Raw genomic sequence first — 19,617 nt, 5'->3', positions numbered from 1 at the left:
GCTTAGCAAATCACACCACGATACTGAACAAAATGTTCCGTGAAAGCACATAGTTTGATAGTGCACATTTACTACACAACAACTATGAAAGAAAGAAAGAAATGTTTTATTTAACGACATACTCAACACATTTTATGTACGGTTATATATCGTCAGACATGGTTACGGACAACACAGATATTGAGGTAGGAAACCTGCTGTTGCCACTTCATGGGCTACTCTTTTCAATTAGCAGCAAGGGATCTTTTATATGCAATATCCCATAGACAGGATAACACATACCACAGCCTTTGATGTACCAGTCGTGGTGCACTGGCCGGAGCGAGAAATAGCCCAATGGGCCACCGACATGGATCAATCCCAGACCAACTGCGAATCGAGAGAACGCTTTACCACTGGACTACATCCTGTCCCCCACCTGATATTATTACATAACAACTACGAAAGAAAGAAGAAATATTTTATTTAAGGACGTACTCAACACATTTTATTTTCGGTTATATGGCGTCAGACATATGGTTAAGGACCACACAGATATTGAGGGAGGAAACCCGCCGTTGCCACTTCATGAGCTACTCTTTTCGATTAGCAGCAAGAGATCTTTTATATACAACATCGCATAGACAGGATAACACATACCACGGCCTTTGATGTACCAGTCGTGGTGCACTGGCTGGAATGAGAAATAGCCCAATGGGCCCACCGACAGGGATCGACTGTGCATCAAGCGAGCGCCTTACCAATGGGCTATGTCCCCCCATCCCAACAACTACGAATAACTGGAAACCTGTGCACTGAACATGAGAGGAATCTCTGCTAACTGTAACAGATTTTAAACAGCCTAAATGTTGCTCTCCATCCAAACAAAATCAAACATGATACACTAATTATTATAACCAGATTTCATCAGCAACACAGGTTGATATAATTCAATGAGAACCTTGATATCTGAATATTTAAGAACATTTTCTTTATTTTGTGTACAATTACAAGTGTACGTGTGTGTGTGTGTGTGTGGAAGTTGGCACAAGTCTTTCCTTGTGCACAATGCATTATGGGGTGGGAGGGGAGAGACAGAAAGTAGCAGAGTTCGACAAATCCGCTAGCCCGACGCCCGTGGCCAGTGGTTTTTAAGTTCGGGCTAGTGAGAAACGTAAAACCACTAGCCCGCAGGTGGTTTTTCTCTCGGCTGAAATTTCATTTAATAAATTTGATTGTGATGTTTGTCATAGAATAATATCAACAACACCATCAGTATATAATAATAATACACTTGAACTAGGTCTGCAAACTGCAGTAACATGCTATCTCTACATCATCACAGTTACAGCATGCATTGTTTACTTTTCCCTTTGAAGTTTCTGGCACAGGAAATAAGTCTAATGACATGCGTGTTTTGATTGGTTGGACACGTCACGTGGTAGTTAATCTCGCACATAATTATGTTTTAGGCTAAGAACTTGCAAATCACCAATCGCGACGACAGGTTAATCTCAATCAAGTAAACCCCAGTCATGCTTTGAATTTCAGTGTTTGCTTTATTTACCTATTGTTTTCTAATTAAACACTTCGCTTACATATGGTTATCGACAACCAGAAAAAAACTATTTACTTTAACGGTAACAGCACATGCCCATTACGTTTGGATAATGTCTCACAGCTGCCGATACAAGATAATACCTTTTTTGTTAATCAATTAACAATGGATTAGATGTCGCTGTTCTATTCTTTTGATATCGATCTGACATGGGATAATGCTCTGTATTTGAGCAATTGGCAGTACCGTTCCTGGCGACATGAATAGTAGGCCCTAAAAGTATAACTCACTACCAAATATACTGAACCATCTATTACCGTGTGTCACACTGTCGTACCCTCATTTAAATTAAATTATTTTGATACCAACCATGAGTTTAATATTATTTTTTCCCCGGGGGAGGGCAAAAGCGAAAACGGGACAATGACGATGGATCATACTTGACAAAAGACCAAACGTACAACACGACAAAACTGAAAGTTACAACATAATTTAAGTGTTTGTTTTATTTTACTGTTATAGTCGTAAATGTGTAATCTTACAAAAATTAGATACAAATCCAGTTATAATTGATCAAGAATTTGGGCTAGTGCTTTATCTTGGTGGGCTAGTGGTTTTCACAAACCCACTAGCCCTGTGGCTAGTGACTTTTCAAAATATTTGTCAAACTCTGAAAGTAGCCAAGTGGTAAAGTGCTTTCCGTATACACAGTTATTCTAGATATATTGATGTCTGTTAAATATTGACAGTAGAGATGATGAAAGACTTGGTTACCTTCTTTTGGCTTCTTCTCCATGTTGAGTGTCTCCTGGTAAATCAGTTCTTTGAGTCTTTCTTTGGGAAGGTCATCCAGCTCCATCTCAAAGGTGAATGGCTCTTCAGCAACAGGCTGCAATACAACGTGTGTGTAATTTGTCATTATTTTAAATATGATCCTTCAATCACTTCTTCACTGTTAGTAGCATCTCTTCTACTGGGTGGTAATGGAGATGGTCATGTTATGTTATGATCAAAATCACCTTTTCAAGGAGGATGACATAGAATGGGAGAGGCTAAAATGAGTCTTCAAAAGACAAATCTGCAACTATTTAGATACAAGACTTCCACCAAATTACATGTCTTGTCTAACATAAAATGTTTCAGTGCAACTATAAACCAAGTTTCAATGACCAACATCATAGTCACCATAAGAAAAGTAATGCCTACATCTTGCCCTTTTAATGCCTACATCTTGCCCTTTTATTTCGTAAAGGCATATCAACAACAGTCCTTAACATAATAATCAAGTGTTTTGCTAGCCAGTATCTTAACACTAGGTGTGTTTAATAGCATTTTAACTTTTGTTTTAGTGCACATTTAGACAATCTTCCCACCTTCTACTGACTAACATTGTTACAGGTTTTGAATTGGGTACATGGGTGACACTTTGTTATAAACCTCACCTCATCAGCAGGTTCTTCTACTGATTAACATTGTTACACGTTTTGAATTGGGTACATGGGTGACACTTTGTTATACACCTCACCTCATCAGCAGGTTCTTCTACTGACTAACATTGTTACACGTTTTGAATTGGGTACATGGGTGACACTTTGTTATACACCTCACCTCATCAGCAGGTTCTTCTACTGACTAACATTGTTACACGTTTTGAATTGGGTACATGGGTGACACTTTGTTATACACCTCACCTCATCAGCAGGTTCTTCTACTGACTAACATTGTTACACGTTTTGAATTGGGTACATGGGTGACACTTTGTTATACACCTCACCTCATCAGCAGGTTCTTCTACTGACTAACATTGTTACACGTTTTGAATTGGGTACATGGGTGACACTTTGTTATACACCTCACCTCATCAGCAGGTTCTTCTACTGACTAACATTGTTACACGTTTTGAATTGGGTACATGGGTGACACTTTGTTATACACCTCACCTCATCAGCAGGTTCTTCTACTGACTAACATTGTTACACGTTTTGAATTGGGTACATGGGTGACACTTTGTTATACACCTCACCTCATCAGCAGGTTCTTCTACTGACTAACATTGTTACACGTTTTGAATTGGGTACATGGGTGACACTTTGTTATACACCTCACCTCATCAGCAGGTTCTTCTACTGACTAACATTGTTACACGTTTTGAATTGGGTACATGGGTGACACTTTGTTATACACCTCACCTCATCAGCAGGTTCTTCTACTGACTAACATTGTTACAGGTTTTGAATTGGGTACATGGGTGACACTTTGTTATACACCTCACCTCATCAGCAGGTTCTTCTACTGACTAACATTGTTACAGGTTTTGAATTGGGTACATGGGTGACACTTTGTTATACACCTCACCTCATCAGAAGGTTCTTCTACTGACTAACATTGTTACAGGTTTTGAATTGGGTACATGGGTGACACTTTGTTATACACCTCACCTCATCAGCAGGTTCTTCTACTGACTAACATTGTTACACGTTTTGAATTGGGTACACTGTACAGGGGTGACACTTTGTTATACACCTCACCTCATCAACAGGTTCTTCTACTGACTAACATTGTTACACGTTTTGAATTGGGTACATGGGTGACACTTTGTTATACACCTCACCTCATCAGAAGGTTCTTCTACTGACTAACATTGTTACACGTTTTGAATTGGGTACATGGGTGACACTTTGTTATACACCTCACCTCATCAGAAGGTTCTTCTACTGACTAACATTGTTACACGTTTTGAATTGAGTACAGGGGTGACACTTTTTTATACACCTCACCTCATCAGCAGGTTCTTCTACTGACTAACATTGTTACACGTTTTGAATTGAGTACATGGGTGACACTTTGTTATACACCTCACCTCATCAGCAGGTTCTTCTACTGACTAACATTGTTACACATTTTGAATTGGGTACAGGGGTGACACTTTGTTATACACCTCACCTCATCAGCAGATTCTTCTATTGATTAACATTGTTACACATTTTGAACTGTTGAATTTTTATATTGATGTTGATCATCACTTTGTTTTTCTCATTACTATAGTTTGACACCCAATAGCCAATGTATTTTTCATGCTGGGGTGTTGTTAAATATTCATTCATTCATTCATTCATTGTTATACACCTCACCTCATCAGCAGGTTCGTAGTACTGTTCAAGGTATGGATGAGCTAACGATTCTTCCACATTAATTCTCTTGTGAGGGTTAAATGTCAGCATCTTGTCCAGAAGATCCAGTGCTGAAAGGGTTAAAGTAGACTTGATTATTAGTCAATGAATGTCATCCAGAAGAAATATTTCCAATACATTTTTCATTTACATGGAATGTGTTCACACAAAAAACCAACCAAACCCACTCCCCGCCCCCCCAAAAAACCCCAACCCAACATATCCCAAAAATAAAAACAAACATCATGCAGTCTGTGAATGTATACAAGGGGAAAAATTAACAGCAATAATTGTTTGGTTTATGCAAGTATGAACCAAAAAATACTTGCAATTGCAGTCAAATCTTATAATTAAATTTAGTTACAATCCCTCCCCCTCCCCTCCAGTCTTAAATATATTTGCTGTCTTATCTAGGCAGATTTCATTAATACTTATGTTTTGTAGGTATGCCAAATTTCATCATTTGTTTAATTACCTCATTTTTAATGTGATGTAATTTTTGCTATTATTATACACATGGTTCAACATAATCAAGTTAATAAAAACCATACATAGCACACATGTAATAACAAGTGTAATGATGTAATTTTAGGAAACAAAATCGTAACATGTTGCTTCCCAAGTCCTAGCTCAGACTGTGCATGTAAAATATGACGTCATTTCATAATCTCCTAGTTGTGGTTGAAACATTTTAAGAGAGTCTTTGTTATTCATAAAAAATAACAATAATAATTTGGATAATAAAGAAATTATTACAATCACTCAGGCAACAAAGCAAAAAAAAAAGAAAGAAAAAAGAAAGAAAAAAAGGAGAAAACTCAATTTAGCAAAAAGACAAAATATATGTAAGTTTCAGGATTAAGATATACCTTGGGAACATTTGAACTGACTTAACATTGGTTTTCATTGTACAAGCATTGTCACGATCAATAAAATGTTGACATCGAAATAAAATTCCACATTTGATGGTGATTAGTTAAAAATAATATTACATGTTTTCTGACGCGAAAAATTGCAGTATTCATAGAATATGGTGAAAATATATATACATTTTTAAGTGCATTAAAGTCTGAAGTAAATCATAACTGACGCAACATATAAAAATAATACAAGTGCTTAAAAAACTGCCTATTTTATCAATGTTTTTGACATTACATAAATTGGTAGTAATACCATGCGCAACATCTCTATCCTAGCTCTATGCATTCTTGCATGAATAATTAGGCTAATTGCTGGAAAGTAATGCAAAATGAGACGGGGTATGCCTTTACAAATATATATACTCTTCAAAAATGTAGGGGAACCTGAAATATTAATGTTAATATCAACTATTAGACTGAACATACGTTTTGACCACAGACATCCTAGTAAAGAACGTTCAGGTCTGTTTATCAACACCCCGAAACACATTCCATAGTTTGCACATGCATCACGCAGTTGCCCCGTACACGTGCATGGGGTATCATTCTCGATTTTGACAATTTCCAGGAAGGTCCATTATCACTGTGGAACATTATTTCTGCCAATCTTTTTCATTCTGTTGATCATACAGTTGTTATTGTTTTGTTTTTAGTAATTTTTATTGTTTGAATTTGCGATTTACTGATAAAAAACCGTCAACTTTCAAATTTCAATTCTGACCCCAATCGTCCTTCAAGATCTTTGGTGGTCATAAAACCTACTGTAATACTGAACTACCAGTTGTAATGTTTGCCCAATTACATGTAATTCACTATTATTATATAACCATTCCCCACAGCTAATATATCTTACAATTTTGGCAATTGTAAATTCTTATTAGTTCCCCTACTTTTTTTGAAGGGTATATACATTCATCAAGATATGAATGCAATTTGTTTAATGACACCACTAGAGCACACCACCACCAAAAAACCTAAGTATTACTTAAACTGTCGGACTGACATATAGTGTATAAGAACATTTTATTATTTAACAACTGAATATCTGCATGGAAACATAATTATCATTGGGTGTCAAGCAATGGCGAGTCTAGCACTTGAACGATGTTCACTATTTATTTCATTGTTTTCAACTTATTAGACTAAGAATGTGAAAAACTATTTATAAATAATATATTTACCTTTGGGGTCCGCATTGGGAAATAGACGAGTCCATGGAACCTTAGGCTTGAAAGGTAGTGACACAATGTAGCCACGAGCCTGGAATAAAACAGTTTGCATTGCTTAAAAACAGCATGGATGTTACAACATAAATGTCTGCCAAAAAACTGTGTGTTACTCCACTCACTATGTCAGTCTTTGATAAAGAGAATCCATCACCACACTGGTGGAATCAATGATCATCATGTTACATACATGTGCTAGATGGGAAAAAGTGAAACACCCAGAGAGCAAGATAATGATTAACTGCCTTGAAAGCAGAAACCTACTTAGTATTAGATCAAGAAAAGGTGACTATGAACTAAGACCAGCAGAAGACATTAGTAGGAGAATGACATACTGACATTTGTGAACAAGTGATTTGTCTGTTTTTTTTTATTTATACATTTCAAGTTCTCAAGTCTGGTGAAATCCAAATTATAGATCAACTCAATGCTTCCAGTATATTAAGCTAAAAACACAGTGAACCCCACATATTTTGGCTTACAAAACAAACAGGTGTCAGAGTTTACTAACAATTAGTTGCCTGCAACCAACACTGAATACACTTGTAATAAAAAATGTTTTAATGTGTTATCGTAGTAAGGGAATAGAATTCCGAGATTCAAAATACCTAAAATCAAATATTGCATATAATATGTGAGGGCTGTTTGAGCATTGATCACAATGAGAACAGAGACACCAAAATTATTATTATGTCTCGTAGGTCTGTAGCCTATTTCCCCCTATGGTAACACGATTTTTTTTAAATGCATATTTTGTGGGTGAAGAGGATACATTATATGAAAACAATGCTTATTATCCCACCCAATATTTGATAAATTTTGTACCGGCCGTGGCTGTAATTCAAACTGATTACTCAAAATATATGACTACAACACTGAAACACATACATAAATATGCAATACGTGAAACAATGCACCAATAATATCCAAATACTAACAACAACTAGCAATAGGTACAACACTACGAATACCTACTTTCTAATTTTGCAATGACTTACCAAAAACAATGCAATTTGAGTTAAATTTTCCAAAGTTATAACAAGATTTCTTAACAGCTGCTATTACTATATATATATTTTACAGTACTGTAGTAGTTTTAATTAATTATTTTTCTAAGTCAAACAAATAAATTAAAAATAAATTAAATAAAAAAATTGTAGCTAACCCTCAACTTCCAGTATAAAATACATAAGGAATAATAAGAAACTGTCGTATATATCACGTATGTAGCCCGGACTAGTTTTGAACATGTGTAATTATGCCATCCTCTTAATGTGCATGGTACCTTTTCATTAAGAATACACTCAATGTCTTCAGAACAGGGCGATCCCAACAGGTCAAGGATGCGATTCAACTGATCAAGATCTGGGGTGGTCAAGGAATATCAACACACCAGTCATGCAGGGCAAACAGAGAAGTGAATAATGCACAGAAAGAAGCACGTACATGTACATAAAACAGTCTCCACTTCAAGGTCAGTTTCCCACGTGCATGCAAGAAATGTTAATCACGACGCTACCATGAACTGCACCACTCATGGTAACACAGCTACAGGGGTATTAAGCATTCTGAGAGTCCTAGTAAAGCAATACGTGTCCCCTATACTGGGCCCAACAAATTTCCATAACTCTTTGAAATATGGGTAAATCGCCATGAAAATCAAACTTCATCTTTAACAGTATATGATAAAGCATTACACAATATCTGGAAGCTTTGTGAAAAAGGTCCAGAAATTATATGTGTGACAGATGAACAAACACATAGACAGACAGGATGGAGACAAAACCTATCATCCCCTCTGGTTGGACCAATAGGTGACTAATAATCATAGAACTGATTTTCAGTGCATCCTCTTTAACATATTCTGCACCAATGTCAAAAAAAAAAAAGTAGAAAAAAAAGAATCTACACAGAAAACAGCCCTACGGCCATCCTTAAAATTGTTTGCTACAATACCTACCTGCTACCTACTGGTAATTTTTTTATGTAGTAATACTGGTAGTTAATTTATAGTTTTTATTAATCCATTCTTGTGAGAATAAATTATTTTTCAAGAATCCACAGCTGCGGCTGCACAACATAATTTAAAAATGTACAACAGGTGTACATGTAGCACCTCTAATCTCCTGATCCTACAAACCGTCACATCATCGATTGGACATGTAATTTAAGCCTTATAAACCTGATACTAGTGACATTAATGTACTTTGATAGATTACAACAAAGATTATTGCTTACTAAAATCAGCATTCGCAGATTACATATTTAACACCTGTATCACTTTAATGCCAAATATCCACTGTTGTGGATCTAATGCCAACTTATTCGGTTAAACAAAACTAGAACAACTTAAGTACAATACATTATGAAATCTGGGTCACCAGTACAATTTAAAGTACAATACATTATGAAATCTGGGTCACCAGTACAATTTTAAGTACAATACATTATGAAATCTGGGTCACTAGTACAATTTAAGTACAATACATTATGGAATCTGGGTCACCAGAACAATTTAAGTACAATACATTATGAAATCTGGGTCACCAGTACAATTTAAGTACAATACATTATGAAATCTGGGTTTTCAGTACAATTGAAGTACAATACATTATGGAATCTGGGTCACTAGTACAATTTAAGTACAATACATTATGGAATCTGGGTCAATAGTACAATTTAAGTACATTATGGAATCTGGGTCACTTGTACAATTTAAGTACAATACATTCTGAAATTTGGGTTAGTGAAATATTTTAAGTTCTAGTCTGGGTGCCGACATGACAAGTGTGACTGACAAGTAAAAATAAAAGGAAGTGTACACTCTGTGGACCCATCAGATCACACACACACACCCACACACACCCACACACACACCCACACACACACACACACACACACACACACACACACACACACACACACACACACACACACAGACACACACACACACACACAGACACAGACACACACACACACACACACACACACACACACCCACACACACCCACCCACCCACCCACACACCCACACAGACACACACAGACACAGACACAGACACAGACACAGACACACACACACACACACACACACAGACACCACACACACACACACACACACACACAGACACACACACACACACACACACACACACACACACACACACACAGACACACACACACACACACACACACACACACACACACACACACACACACACAGACACACACACACACACACACACACACACAGACACACACACACACACACAGACACACACACACACACACACACACACACACACACACCCACCCACACCCACCCACACACACACCACACACACACACACACACACACACACACACACACACCCACACACACCCACACACACCCACACACCACACACACCCACACACCCACACACACACACACACACACCCACACACACACCCACACACACACACCCACACACACACACACACACACACACACACACACACACACACACACACACACACCATTTTCGATACCAAAATTGATTGGGGTGTCACAAATGAATATTCCTTTTGTCTTCCCAAATAATGTGCTGAAGTTATTAAAAGTTTAAAACTGGCAAAAAATGTTTTCCCATGTTGCATTCAAATATTAGGTGACATTACGAATGTTTTCATTTTCTATAAACTTAAAGGCCATTTCAATTTTATTAAAATATATTGAAAATCCTGCATTTAAATTGGGAGTTTTGGCTAAAAGGAAAAAGAGCCATTAAATAGTGATGTAATTTGTGCACTTTTCCCCAATTGCAGCTATGTAATGATGTGCTGAATTTTTTTTTTTTTTTTAAATGGCATCACATACACATGTACATGTCATCTTTGTTTTTTAATTGTTTGGAATGTTAAGCATCTATAGGTATCTTGTAACACCCTTTGCAGGTATGGATCCAGGATTTTTTAATAGAGGGGGCCCAAAACCCATTGTAGTTTTTGAAAATAAAATTTAAAGGTCCTTGACAGGTGGATGGGATAAATTAGCATTTTTGTGTATTCTGTAATATATACTGTTTGACCAAAAACAGGGGGGCCTCATGCCCTTTGGGCCTCACCTGAATCCACGCCTGCTTTGTAGCACTTACTTAAAGCAAAAGTAAGAATAACACTTTTTACTCATTATTGGGATTACAAAGTATATAGTAAAATCGTTTTACAGTTCACAATTCTATAATAAAGTTAACCTTTAAACAATGTGGGGGTTTTCTCTCTCTCTCTGATCTCTTCATGCACATTACATATATCTAATAACCGTAGGCTTACAATGTGTTCAGAAGTCAATAAACGATTCTTTCACATCACGTCACAATCACATCAGAAGAAAAAACAAAAACTTTCAGCTTATGAAACATTCTGTGGTAACCTACTATATTATCGACTTAACCTTTGTTAGCAAGTCACTTGTCATGCTGTACAAACCACTTGACCGTAATGCTAGAATAAAGAAATGTTTCATCTTGTCACACATCAACAGACTAATTTGCTAATAAGTGGTCCCTTGAAGGGATGCATCCAATCAAGAAGTGTGGAGATATTGTAGTGAAAGTCATGTGCATCCAGATCGTGCAAACAAAAGGCAGACTTGTAGGTGATTTTGTGACGTACATGTAAGCTGGTGTCATGCACCAGAACAGGGTTTTAAATACACGATACAGGGTAATCCCTAATAAATAAAAGAACCCATGCCACGATGGCAGCAATCTTGGGGTAATGCTTTCAACAGTGCAGTGAAATAATATTTTAAAATAAAAAAAGAAGAAGGAAACCTTCATCAAAGCAAAGTGCCACGGTCTGGGAGGCTGGTTGGCTGGGGGGTGAAGGAAGTGATGTGAATTTCTGCTGAACTTCATACTCAGTATCATTTACATAAAACTACCGGTAGGTTAAACGTGCCATGCATATTATTTCAAAGAGTTGCATTCTCGAATATCACCCACCATAAATTATATTACTTAAATATTTGTTGAATTTATTAACAAACTTGCATCTTTGCTTAAAAAGAAGGTGGCTTTCCCTCATGTTAACAAACAATGAAGTCAGAACTCTTCTTAGCTACTGTCTATACACATGCATTATATCTGTAATATATTAGAGAAATAAAGCTGAAAATTTACATGAACATTTGTTCATCATCGATAAATATTAACAATTCTTGTCAGTAGTGGTAATATTCAGTACCAGATATGATTTTAGGACGTTGCACTTCAGTAATAATGAAAGGATATTAAATGAGCTTCTGAAATGTTTAGCAACTTAATTTAAAAAAAAAAAATTTAATGCTTGCATGGAATGAAACCTTTTTTTTTATTATTGTTAATGCCTGAAAGGAATCAAACCATTTGTTTTCACACAATTTACATATGGAGACATGAAGGAACTGGAATTGATAAATAATATTGCTTTAGAGCCCAAAATTATGAAAGGAGCCAGTCTCTTCTTTTTTTTCACTTTCACCCATTAACTGGAACATTATTTATGTGATCCACTACTGTGTAAACATAACTGTGGATGAACTCTGAAATAAAAAGCAACTTTAACTCTTAGTGTAACTTCCTAGTTGCACAATCTTTACAGACTGATGGTAACTTCATCTGTGGGATGACACTGAATACCAGTGAGGTTGAAAATGTTAAAACAACACGTTTAGTAACACAATCTTTACAGACTGATGATAAGTTATCTATGGTAGGAGACTGAATACAAATTAGATAGAAAATGTTAGAACTACATGTAACCTAGTAACATAATCTTTATGGACTGTTAAGTTGCCTACAGGATGCGACTAAATGCAAATTAGATCAAACATTTTAAAAGCAAAAAATATAGTGCTCAATATTATATTAAGGACAAGGTTTGTCATGTTTAGAACTAAAAACTACTTAAGAAGAAATTAAAGATTAAAATGGTAAAAAAATCCAATTGCATGTATCAGTTAATAATTTATGTTAAAATAAAGAAAAAGTTCTCAACCTAATCGCCCCCGCCCCCCACCCCCGTCTTTTTAAATTATTAATATTTACAAATTTACCACTTTTGTTTATTGTGACCAACAAAAAGATATAGGATGTGAAGAACTGAACAAATGGATGTATCACCAAAGCAAACCAAGTGTGACTATTCAAGCTACAACTACAGACAGGTTAACACTGAAGCAACGACACTCCCAGTTACAACATCATCCCAACACACTCACCTTGTCATTAATAATACAGCCAAGATCTTCCGAGCTGGGCGAACCCAAAACACCCAAAATGTGATTTAACTGATCGAGATCTTTGAACGTCAAGGAATTTCTCACAACTGTACACTGCATATTAGTTTTATGGTCTTAATGGTATTAAAATCTGCAACAGTATACTTTTTGGTATTTAGAAATTACTTTGGAATGCTTTTTGCAACATATCAATAAATTAAAAAATTTAACTGAATATTAGATATAACTTTGAAAGGTCAGCTTTTTTGTTTTTTTTTTGAATAGTTATTTTATGTAAAAACATTTTTAATTCACTTCAATTTCTTCAATCAAATCAGTGATTTTTCTATAATACAATTTTTTACTATAAAAGTTACACACCAAACAAAAGGCAGTAATAAAATTGCAACACAGCAAACATTTTACACTTAGTAGGGTGCAACTCGTTAACTCGATTCATGTTTATTTATCAAAATTTAATAATATCTACTTTCAGTCACTAAATTAAATGCATTTATAAAAACATTTCCAATAATCATAATGGTCGTAACAAGAGTACCTCTGAGGTACATGATACGCCCGTCAGGAATTTGATGGAAAACCATATGTTCAGAATATAGACAAATTATTTGATTTATTTGTATAACAGAGACCTAGTAATTCTATGTGACACACCACCATCCCAAGTTGTTCCTACATGTGAGGTTTGATGTTCCTGTATGCATCTGTGCGCCACACCATAATACGACCCCATCAAAGGCATATAAAAACAATTATCTTTAATAGTGATCATACTCTATTAAATGTACCACCCCTAAAAGCAAACACCCTCTTGGTTCTAGTCAACCTTTTATTACAAATGGATAATTATTGTATTGAACAGGACCCCTAAAAACACCAAATCTTTAATAAAATCAAATTTTATGAAGAATCATTTAATGTATGCAAAGGTCTTATGTTAACTGCCACTGTAGTAATTTTTATTTTAAATTGGCTACATCAGTAACAATCATCGGTCAATACCTTCCGACAATGAATGTCAAACACATAATTTACTAATTCAAACTCCACATGCTAAAAATACAAGGAAGTTTCACGTTTTGTAAATGATATTTGAAAGCCAATATCTAACCAAATCAATAGCTGAGTACGACCAAAGAGACCATTAACCTAACAGCTGTATGGTTTCTGAGATATGCATGCTCCAATGTGAAACAATGCCTGGAGGAAACCTTGTGTGATATTGTCACAGCACATGAATACTCATTGTCTAAACTGCAGTGCTGATGAATCCTAACATAAATATTTCTATAACATTGTTCATAGAAAGACTTTCAAGTATGTTATTTACTGTTTAAAATATTGTAAACAGTCTCACAAAATTTTCTGCATGATCAAGTGGTAATGTATAGCAAGCCTCTCAAATATGGTTGACAAGTGCAACAACATAATGCTGACCGAACACTTTTAGTCAGCAAATTTACGATGAAGCCAAACACCCTCAGACATGTGTATTAAGTGCAAGCTATTTACAATTTAAAATACATAACAAAATCTAAAATGAAAAATGTTCTGTCAAACAACACGTGCAATGAACACTGATAAATTAAAAACACATTCCGTTTGAAATTGTGCACTAAAATACAAGCTTCATGCTTTTAACATACATGACCAGAAAAGTATTTCCATACCGAATCTTTATAACTACTTACCCATTTTGTATTGAACACAGCAAAACAAACACGAGAAAAAACAGAACAGTGAAAACATGACAAAATTACCAACATGTAGATACAAACAACATTAATAATATATAAGTAAATAAATAAAAGTATGTAAACAATAACTAATGTTTCATTAAGGTGGGAAAAGGACTACAGAATTTGTTCTTTTATGTTATTTACAACTAAGATACAAGAAAAAGTACAAGAACTTTATAATAAAATTATTAACAGTTTGTTCTTTAAATGTTATTTACAACTAAGATATAAGAAAAAGTACAAGTAATTAACTCCATTAGTGATTTCCCTAGTAATTTGGCAAGGCATGGTAGACCAAACACTTTTGGGGCATTTTCACTATTTTCGGGGCACTTGTTTTTCAAAAATTAATTGAAATTTTTAGAATTAATTAGTGAAAGAAAAAGGCTTATTTAATCTCAGGGCAGCATTGTGCTGATTGAGGCAAGATGGTGCTAGACTACTGAGGCATGGTGCTGCACCATGCTAAAACAAGTTAGGGAAAAACACTATCCATTCCCTTAAGGGTGAATTTATTAACTATGAGCAATTTGCATTTATTTTACTGTATATTTTGTATCTGCAATAAAGAGCATAAAGTGTTATTCCTGCTTTTTCTTTCACATAAGCAATGCAAACTGTCTTACCAAAACAATGATGACATCACAATTCATGTGACATCATTTCTTTTATCATTTTCAGTACATCATTAGACAGTCACAGTTGGAGAAAATTGCATTAAATACCTCACTAGTCAAGTGATTAAACTCAATGGTACTTTGACCTTTTAGTCAAAAAGCCATTTAATGTAGGATTTGCAATATTTTGTTTTAAAACTGAAACAGCCTTTCTTGGAAATGAAAACATATGTAAAGTCATCTCCTGATATTGGACTCCAACTTGGCAAAACATTTGTCTTATTGTAACTTTACTTCATTGTAAAGTTAACCTTTAAGGTACGCATCAAATGTGCTTTATAAAATTATCAAGATAGTTATGCATATCGATTCATTTTTCATAGTTTTAATTAAATAGTTCCATGTTATGGGGAAGCATAGTTATGTCTGAACCAGAAGTCTAATTACTGACTTTTGATTATTATTTTACAGATGTCTGGGAATTTCTCCGAAACGCGAGTGTCAAGTAAACACTTAATGCCAAAACATTCTTAGCAGTAAACAACACTTAATGGCAAAACATTCTTAGCATAAAACATTTTATAAAAAAAGCATTTTTTTCAAAACATGAAATAATCGAGATGAAACGACTGGTTCCATAAACATTAATTAAAATTATGGGGTTTGAAAGGATCAGTTCCAGGGTTAAATTAATGTAGCACAAGAGCTACATGTCATCTATTTTGGGGTATCATTTGTGGTATTACAATTTACCCCATAAAAAGTAACAAGACAAAAATGTACAACAAAATGTAAGAACGTAAATAAATTCCTAAAGAACAAAACAAAAATGTGTTACAGCAGTATATACATGCATATCATGCATTAGAATTATGACAGCATCACAGATTGGACTGGTTAAGGATACAGTGTTTTCCAGGAAACAGCGGGCGATTGGCCAGCATCTCAGCTAGTATACAGCCCACTGACCACACGTCAACTGAAAACTAGTTAAGGAAAATTTATAAATACATTGACATTCATATAGCAATAATATAAAATATTGTGATATCAACAATTGTTTATAATATCAGTTGCAGTGACCAAACATATTAGCTGGTTTAAATTCAATCTCAATTTTTATTATGTATTTTGAGTTGGAAATCAGTGAAAGGAAACCTTTTAAATTTTATTTAATTCTTTTTAGTTTTTAGTTACAAATATTTAACAAATATTTGTGCAAAATCACAGAATTTTGGGGGGTAAATATTAAAAACTGATCTGGTTAGGTAATCCAGTTTAATACCACTTAATAACCCAGTTAAACTATTTATTCAGGGTCCCTGGAGGAAGCACTGAATGGATGAAGTTAAAGTTTCTTTCGTTTATTGACACCACTAGAGCACATTGATTAATTAATCTACAGGATCTCAAAGAGAAAAAACATTTGCTAATTCGGGCTTGTAGTCTTCAGAGAAAACCCACTGCATTTTTCTATTGGCCACGAGGATCTTTTACATAGGCACTTTCCACACAGGACAGCACATATCACAGCCTTTAATATATCAGTCATGGGGCACTAGTTGGGACAGAAAACCCCCAGAATCTTTACTGACTGACCTAGATCCTGCCCCTGAATGAATGAATGAAAGAATGAATGAATGAATGAATGAATGAATGAATGAATGAAGAAAGAAAGAAAGAAAGAAAAGAAAAGAAAAGAAAAGAAAAGAAAAGAAAAGAAAGGTTTTATTTAATGACGCACTCAACACATTTTAGTTATGGTTATATGGCGTCAGACCACACATATTGAGAGAGGAAACCCGCTGTCGCCACTTCATGGGCTACTCGTTTCGATTAGCAGCAAGGGATCTTTTATATGCACCATCCCACTAACTATAATATACCAGTTGTGGTACACTGGCTGGAATGAGAAATGGGCCCACCGACAGGGATCAATCCCAGACCGACCACGCATCGAACGCACGTTTTGCCACTGGGCTACATTCCGCCCCGAATGAATGAATGAATGAATGAATGAATGAACGAATGAATGAATGAACGAATAATATATGAACAAATGAATGAATGCATGACACTAGCACAAATAAAAATTTCATCTGTTTGGTTTCAAAGGCAGGCATACAATGTGAGCAAAAGCACAGTGACAAAGGATACTCGATTTGGTGTAACCCTTTGAGTTGAGCATTATCTCTGGCGCCCTGTACCATCTCGTTGCGACGTATTCCGTGAGAAAACCGGTGTGGTCATGATCAGGATCAGCGACTCGTGCCAGGCCAAAATCACAGATCTAAAACATTAAGAAGAAAAAAACTGTAAATGTGTAATAATTATCTACCGAACTGCATCATGTAATACTGATCTTAACACAACTGTGATTCACACACTGTCAAGTATTATGTTCAAAGATAGAAGCAAAGCCTTTTTACATTTATTGAAAATGTTTTCATTAATTTTCGAAGTATTCATATTATAAGTGTACAATGTCTTAATGCAGTATTCTTCTGAGAGTATCGAAAGTTGAGCAAAAGACCCCGACCAAGTAATGTGAAATTTTAAAAAACAATTTAGTAACTTAGTAGGCCTTGGATCACTATGCTGACAGTTAACGTGTCAATATTAATGAAATCAAAAGCCCTGTCAAAGAATGTTTAACACCACATCAGCACATCTTAAGCTAGTCAGCTACATGCACACTGTATTTGGGGTCTAACAAAAATTCAATAATAATGATTACTCAGACACTTGGACTAGAATGTCAAAAATAATAATAATAATAAAAAAACAATGTTTAGATGGACAATATCTGGACCCAATGTACACCTACTTTAGTCTATTAAATAAGAAATCTGATGCAACCACATAAGCTACTCGTTTCAATAAGCAGCAAGGAATTTTTTATATTCTCATGGACAGGAAAGCACATACAGCTGAATGCTAATTGTCACAGACAATGCAGCTGGCATGCTTTAATAGTGTGATGTCATCGTGCCTCCTCACTTTCTTAAGTTAAGTGAAATGCTGCTCAATTTGAGAACAAATGTATGTGTAACCATTACTTAAAATGTAAGTGCCATAAAATAATCCTGGACAAAGATGTGATAAAATATGGTTCACTTGACCTTTCGTGGTGTAATGTAAATTTGCTCACCTTGAGATCGCAGGTAGTGTTCAATAGGAGATTACTGGGTTTCAAGTCTCGATGGAGAACATTTGCTGAATGAATGTATTTAAGTCCACGGAGAATCTGGTAGAGAAAGTAACACACGTGGTCATTGCTGAGCTGTTGCGTCTTCAGAAGCTTGTACATGTCCGTTTCCATCAGACACTGAACAATATAACTGTCTCAAAGTCAAGGTCAATAAAACATTTTGAGTCCTGTTGTAAAACAAATTACAAGTCTGTTGCACTTACTAGTGCACAGAAGTCACTTATAAAAAAAAAAAGATAGTTTGAACAAAGATTAATTCCGGTTACCAGATGGTAGAATAAACAGACACAACAGGTGCTTAGTAATGTTTACAATTTTACTATTAAAGTAAAGTAAAGTCTGTTTTATTTAACGACGCCACTAGAGCACATTGATTTTTTATCTTATCATCGGCTATTGGACGTCAAATATATGGTCATTCTGACACTGGTTTTTAGAGGAAACCCGCTGTCACCACATAGGCTACTCTTTTATGGCAAGCAGCAAGGGATCTTTTATTTGCACTTCCCACAGACAGGATAGCACAAACCATGGCCTTTGTTGAACCAGTTATGGATCACTGGTCGGTGCAAGTGGTTTTACACCTACCCATTGAGCCTTGCGGATCACTCACTCAGGGTTTTGAGCCGATATCTGGATTAAAAATCCCATGCCTCAACTGGGATCCGAACCCAGTACCTACCAACCTGTAGACCGATGGCATAACCACAAATTTTACTATTAGTGATGGTTGTTATTTTAATTACATTCACTGTTGTCTCAGTGTGAGCTCAGTTAGTTCATCTTTTCATGTCACATTTTATAACCAAAACCAATCTAATGCCAAAAAAAACCTGAAAGTAAAACAAATTAAGTTGGCAAATTAACTCATTTGAGTGTAAACACTGGGATAATTCAACAATAGAAACTTGCAAGACACTCCCCACAATTCTA

General features: G+C 35.5%; 1 protein-coding gene across 3 annotated transcripts in view; it reads right to left on the bottom strand.

Annotated features, from left to right (window-relative positions):
• Positions 1 to 19,617, bottom strand: part of LOC121368294 (mitogen-activated protein kinase 1-like) — a 47,481-nt gene that overhangs the window by 8,137 nt on the left and 19,727 nt on the right. For 2 of the 3 annotated variants that reach the window (XM_041492961.1, XM_041492963.1), the window contains exons 4-10: positions 18,625 to 18,814; positions 17,631 to 17,763; positions 16,381 to 16,452; positions 13,097 to 13,176; positions 6,809 to 6,887; positions 4,669 to 4,778; positions 2,312 to 2,426 (exon numbers count right to left, since the gene is read on the bottom strand). In XM_041492961.1, the coding sequence (XP_041348895.1) occupies positions 2,312 to 2,426; positions 4,669 to 4,778; positions 6,809 to 6,887; positions 13,097 to 13,176; positions 16,381 to 16,452; positions 17,631 to 17,763; positions 18,625 to 18,814 (779 nt within the window). Of the gene's footprint in view, positions 1 to 2,311; positions 2,427 to 4,668; positions 4,779 to 6,808; positions 6,888 to 8,138; positions 8,219 to 13,096; positions 13,177 to 16,380; positions 16,453 to 17,630; positions 17,764 to 18,624; positions 18,815 to 19,617 lie in introns of all 3 variants that reach the window. The other variant, XM_041492962.1, reaches the window with a different exon arrangement.

The sequence above is a fragment of the Gigantopelta aegis genome, chromosome 3, assembly GCF_016097555.1.
Source record: "Gigantopelta aegis isolate Gae_Host chromosome 3, Gae_host_genome, whole genome shotgun sequence".
NCBI lineage: Eukaryota > Metazoa > Mollusca > Gastropoda > Neomphalida > Peltospiridae > Gigantopelta > Gigantopelta aegis.
This window is presented reverse-complemented; position numbering and strand designations above follow the sequence as displayed.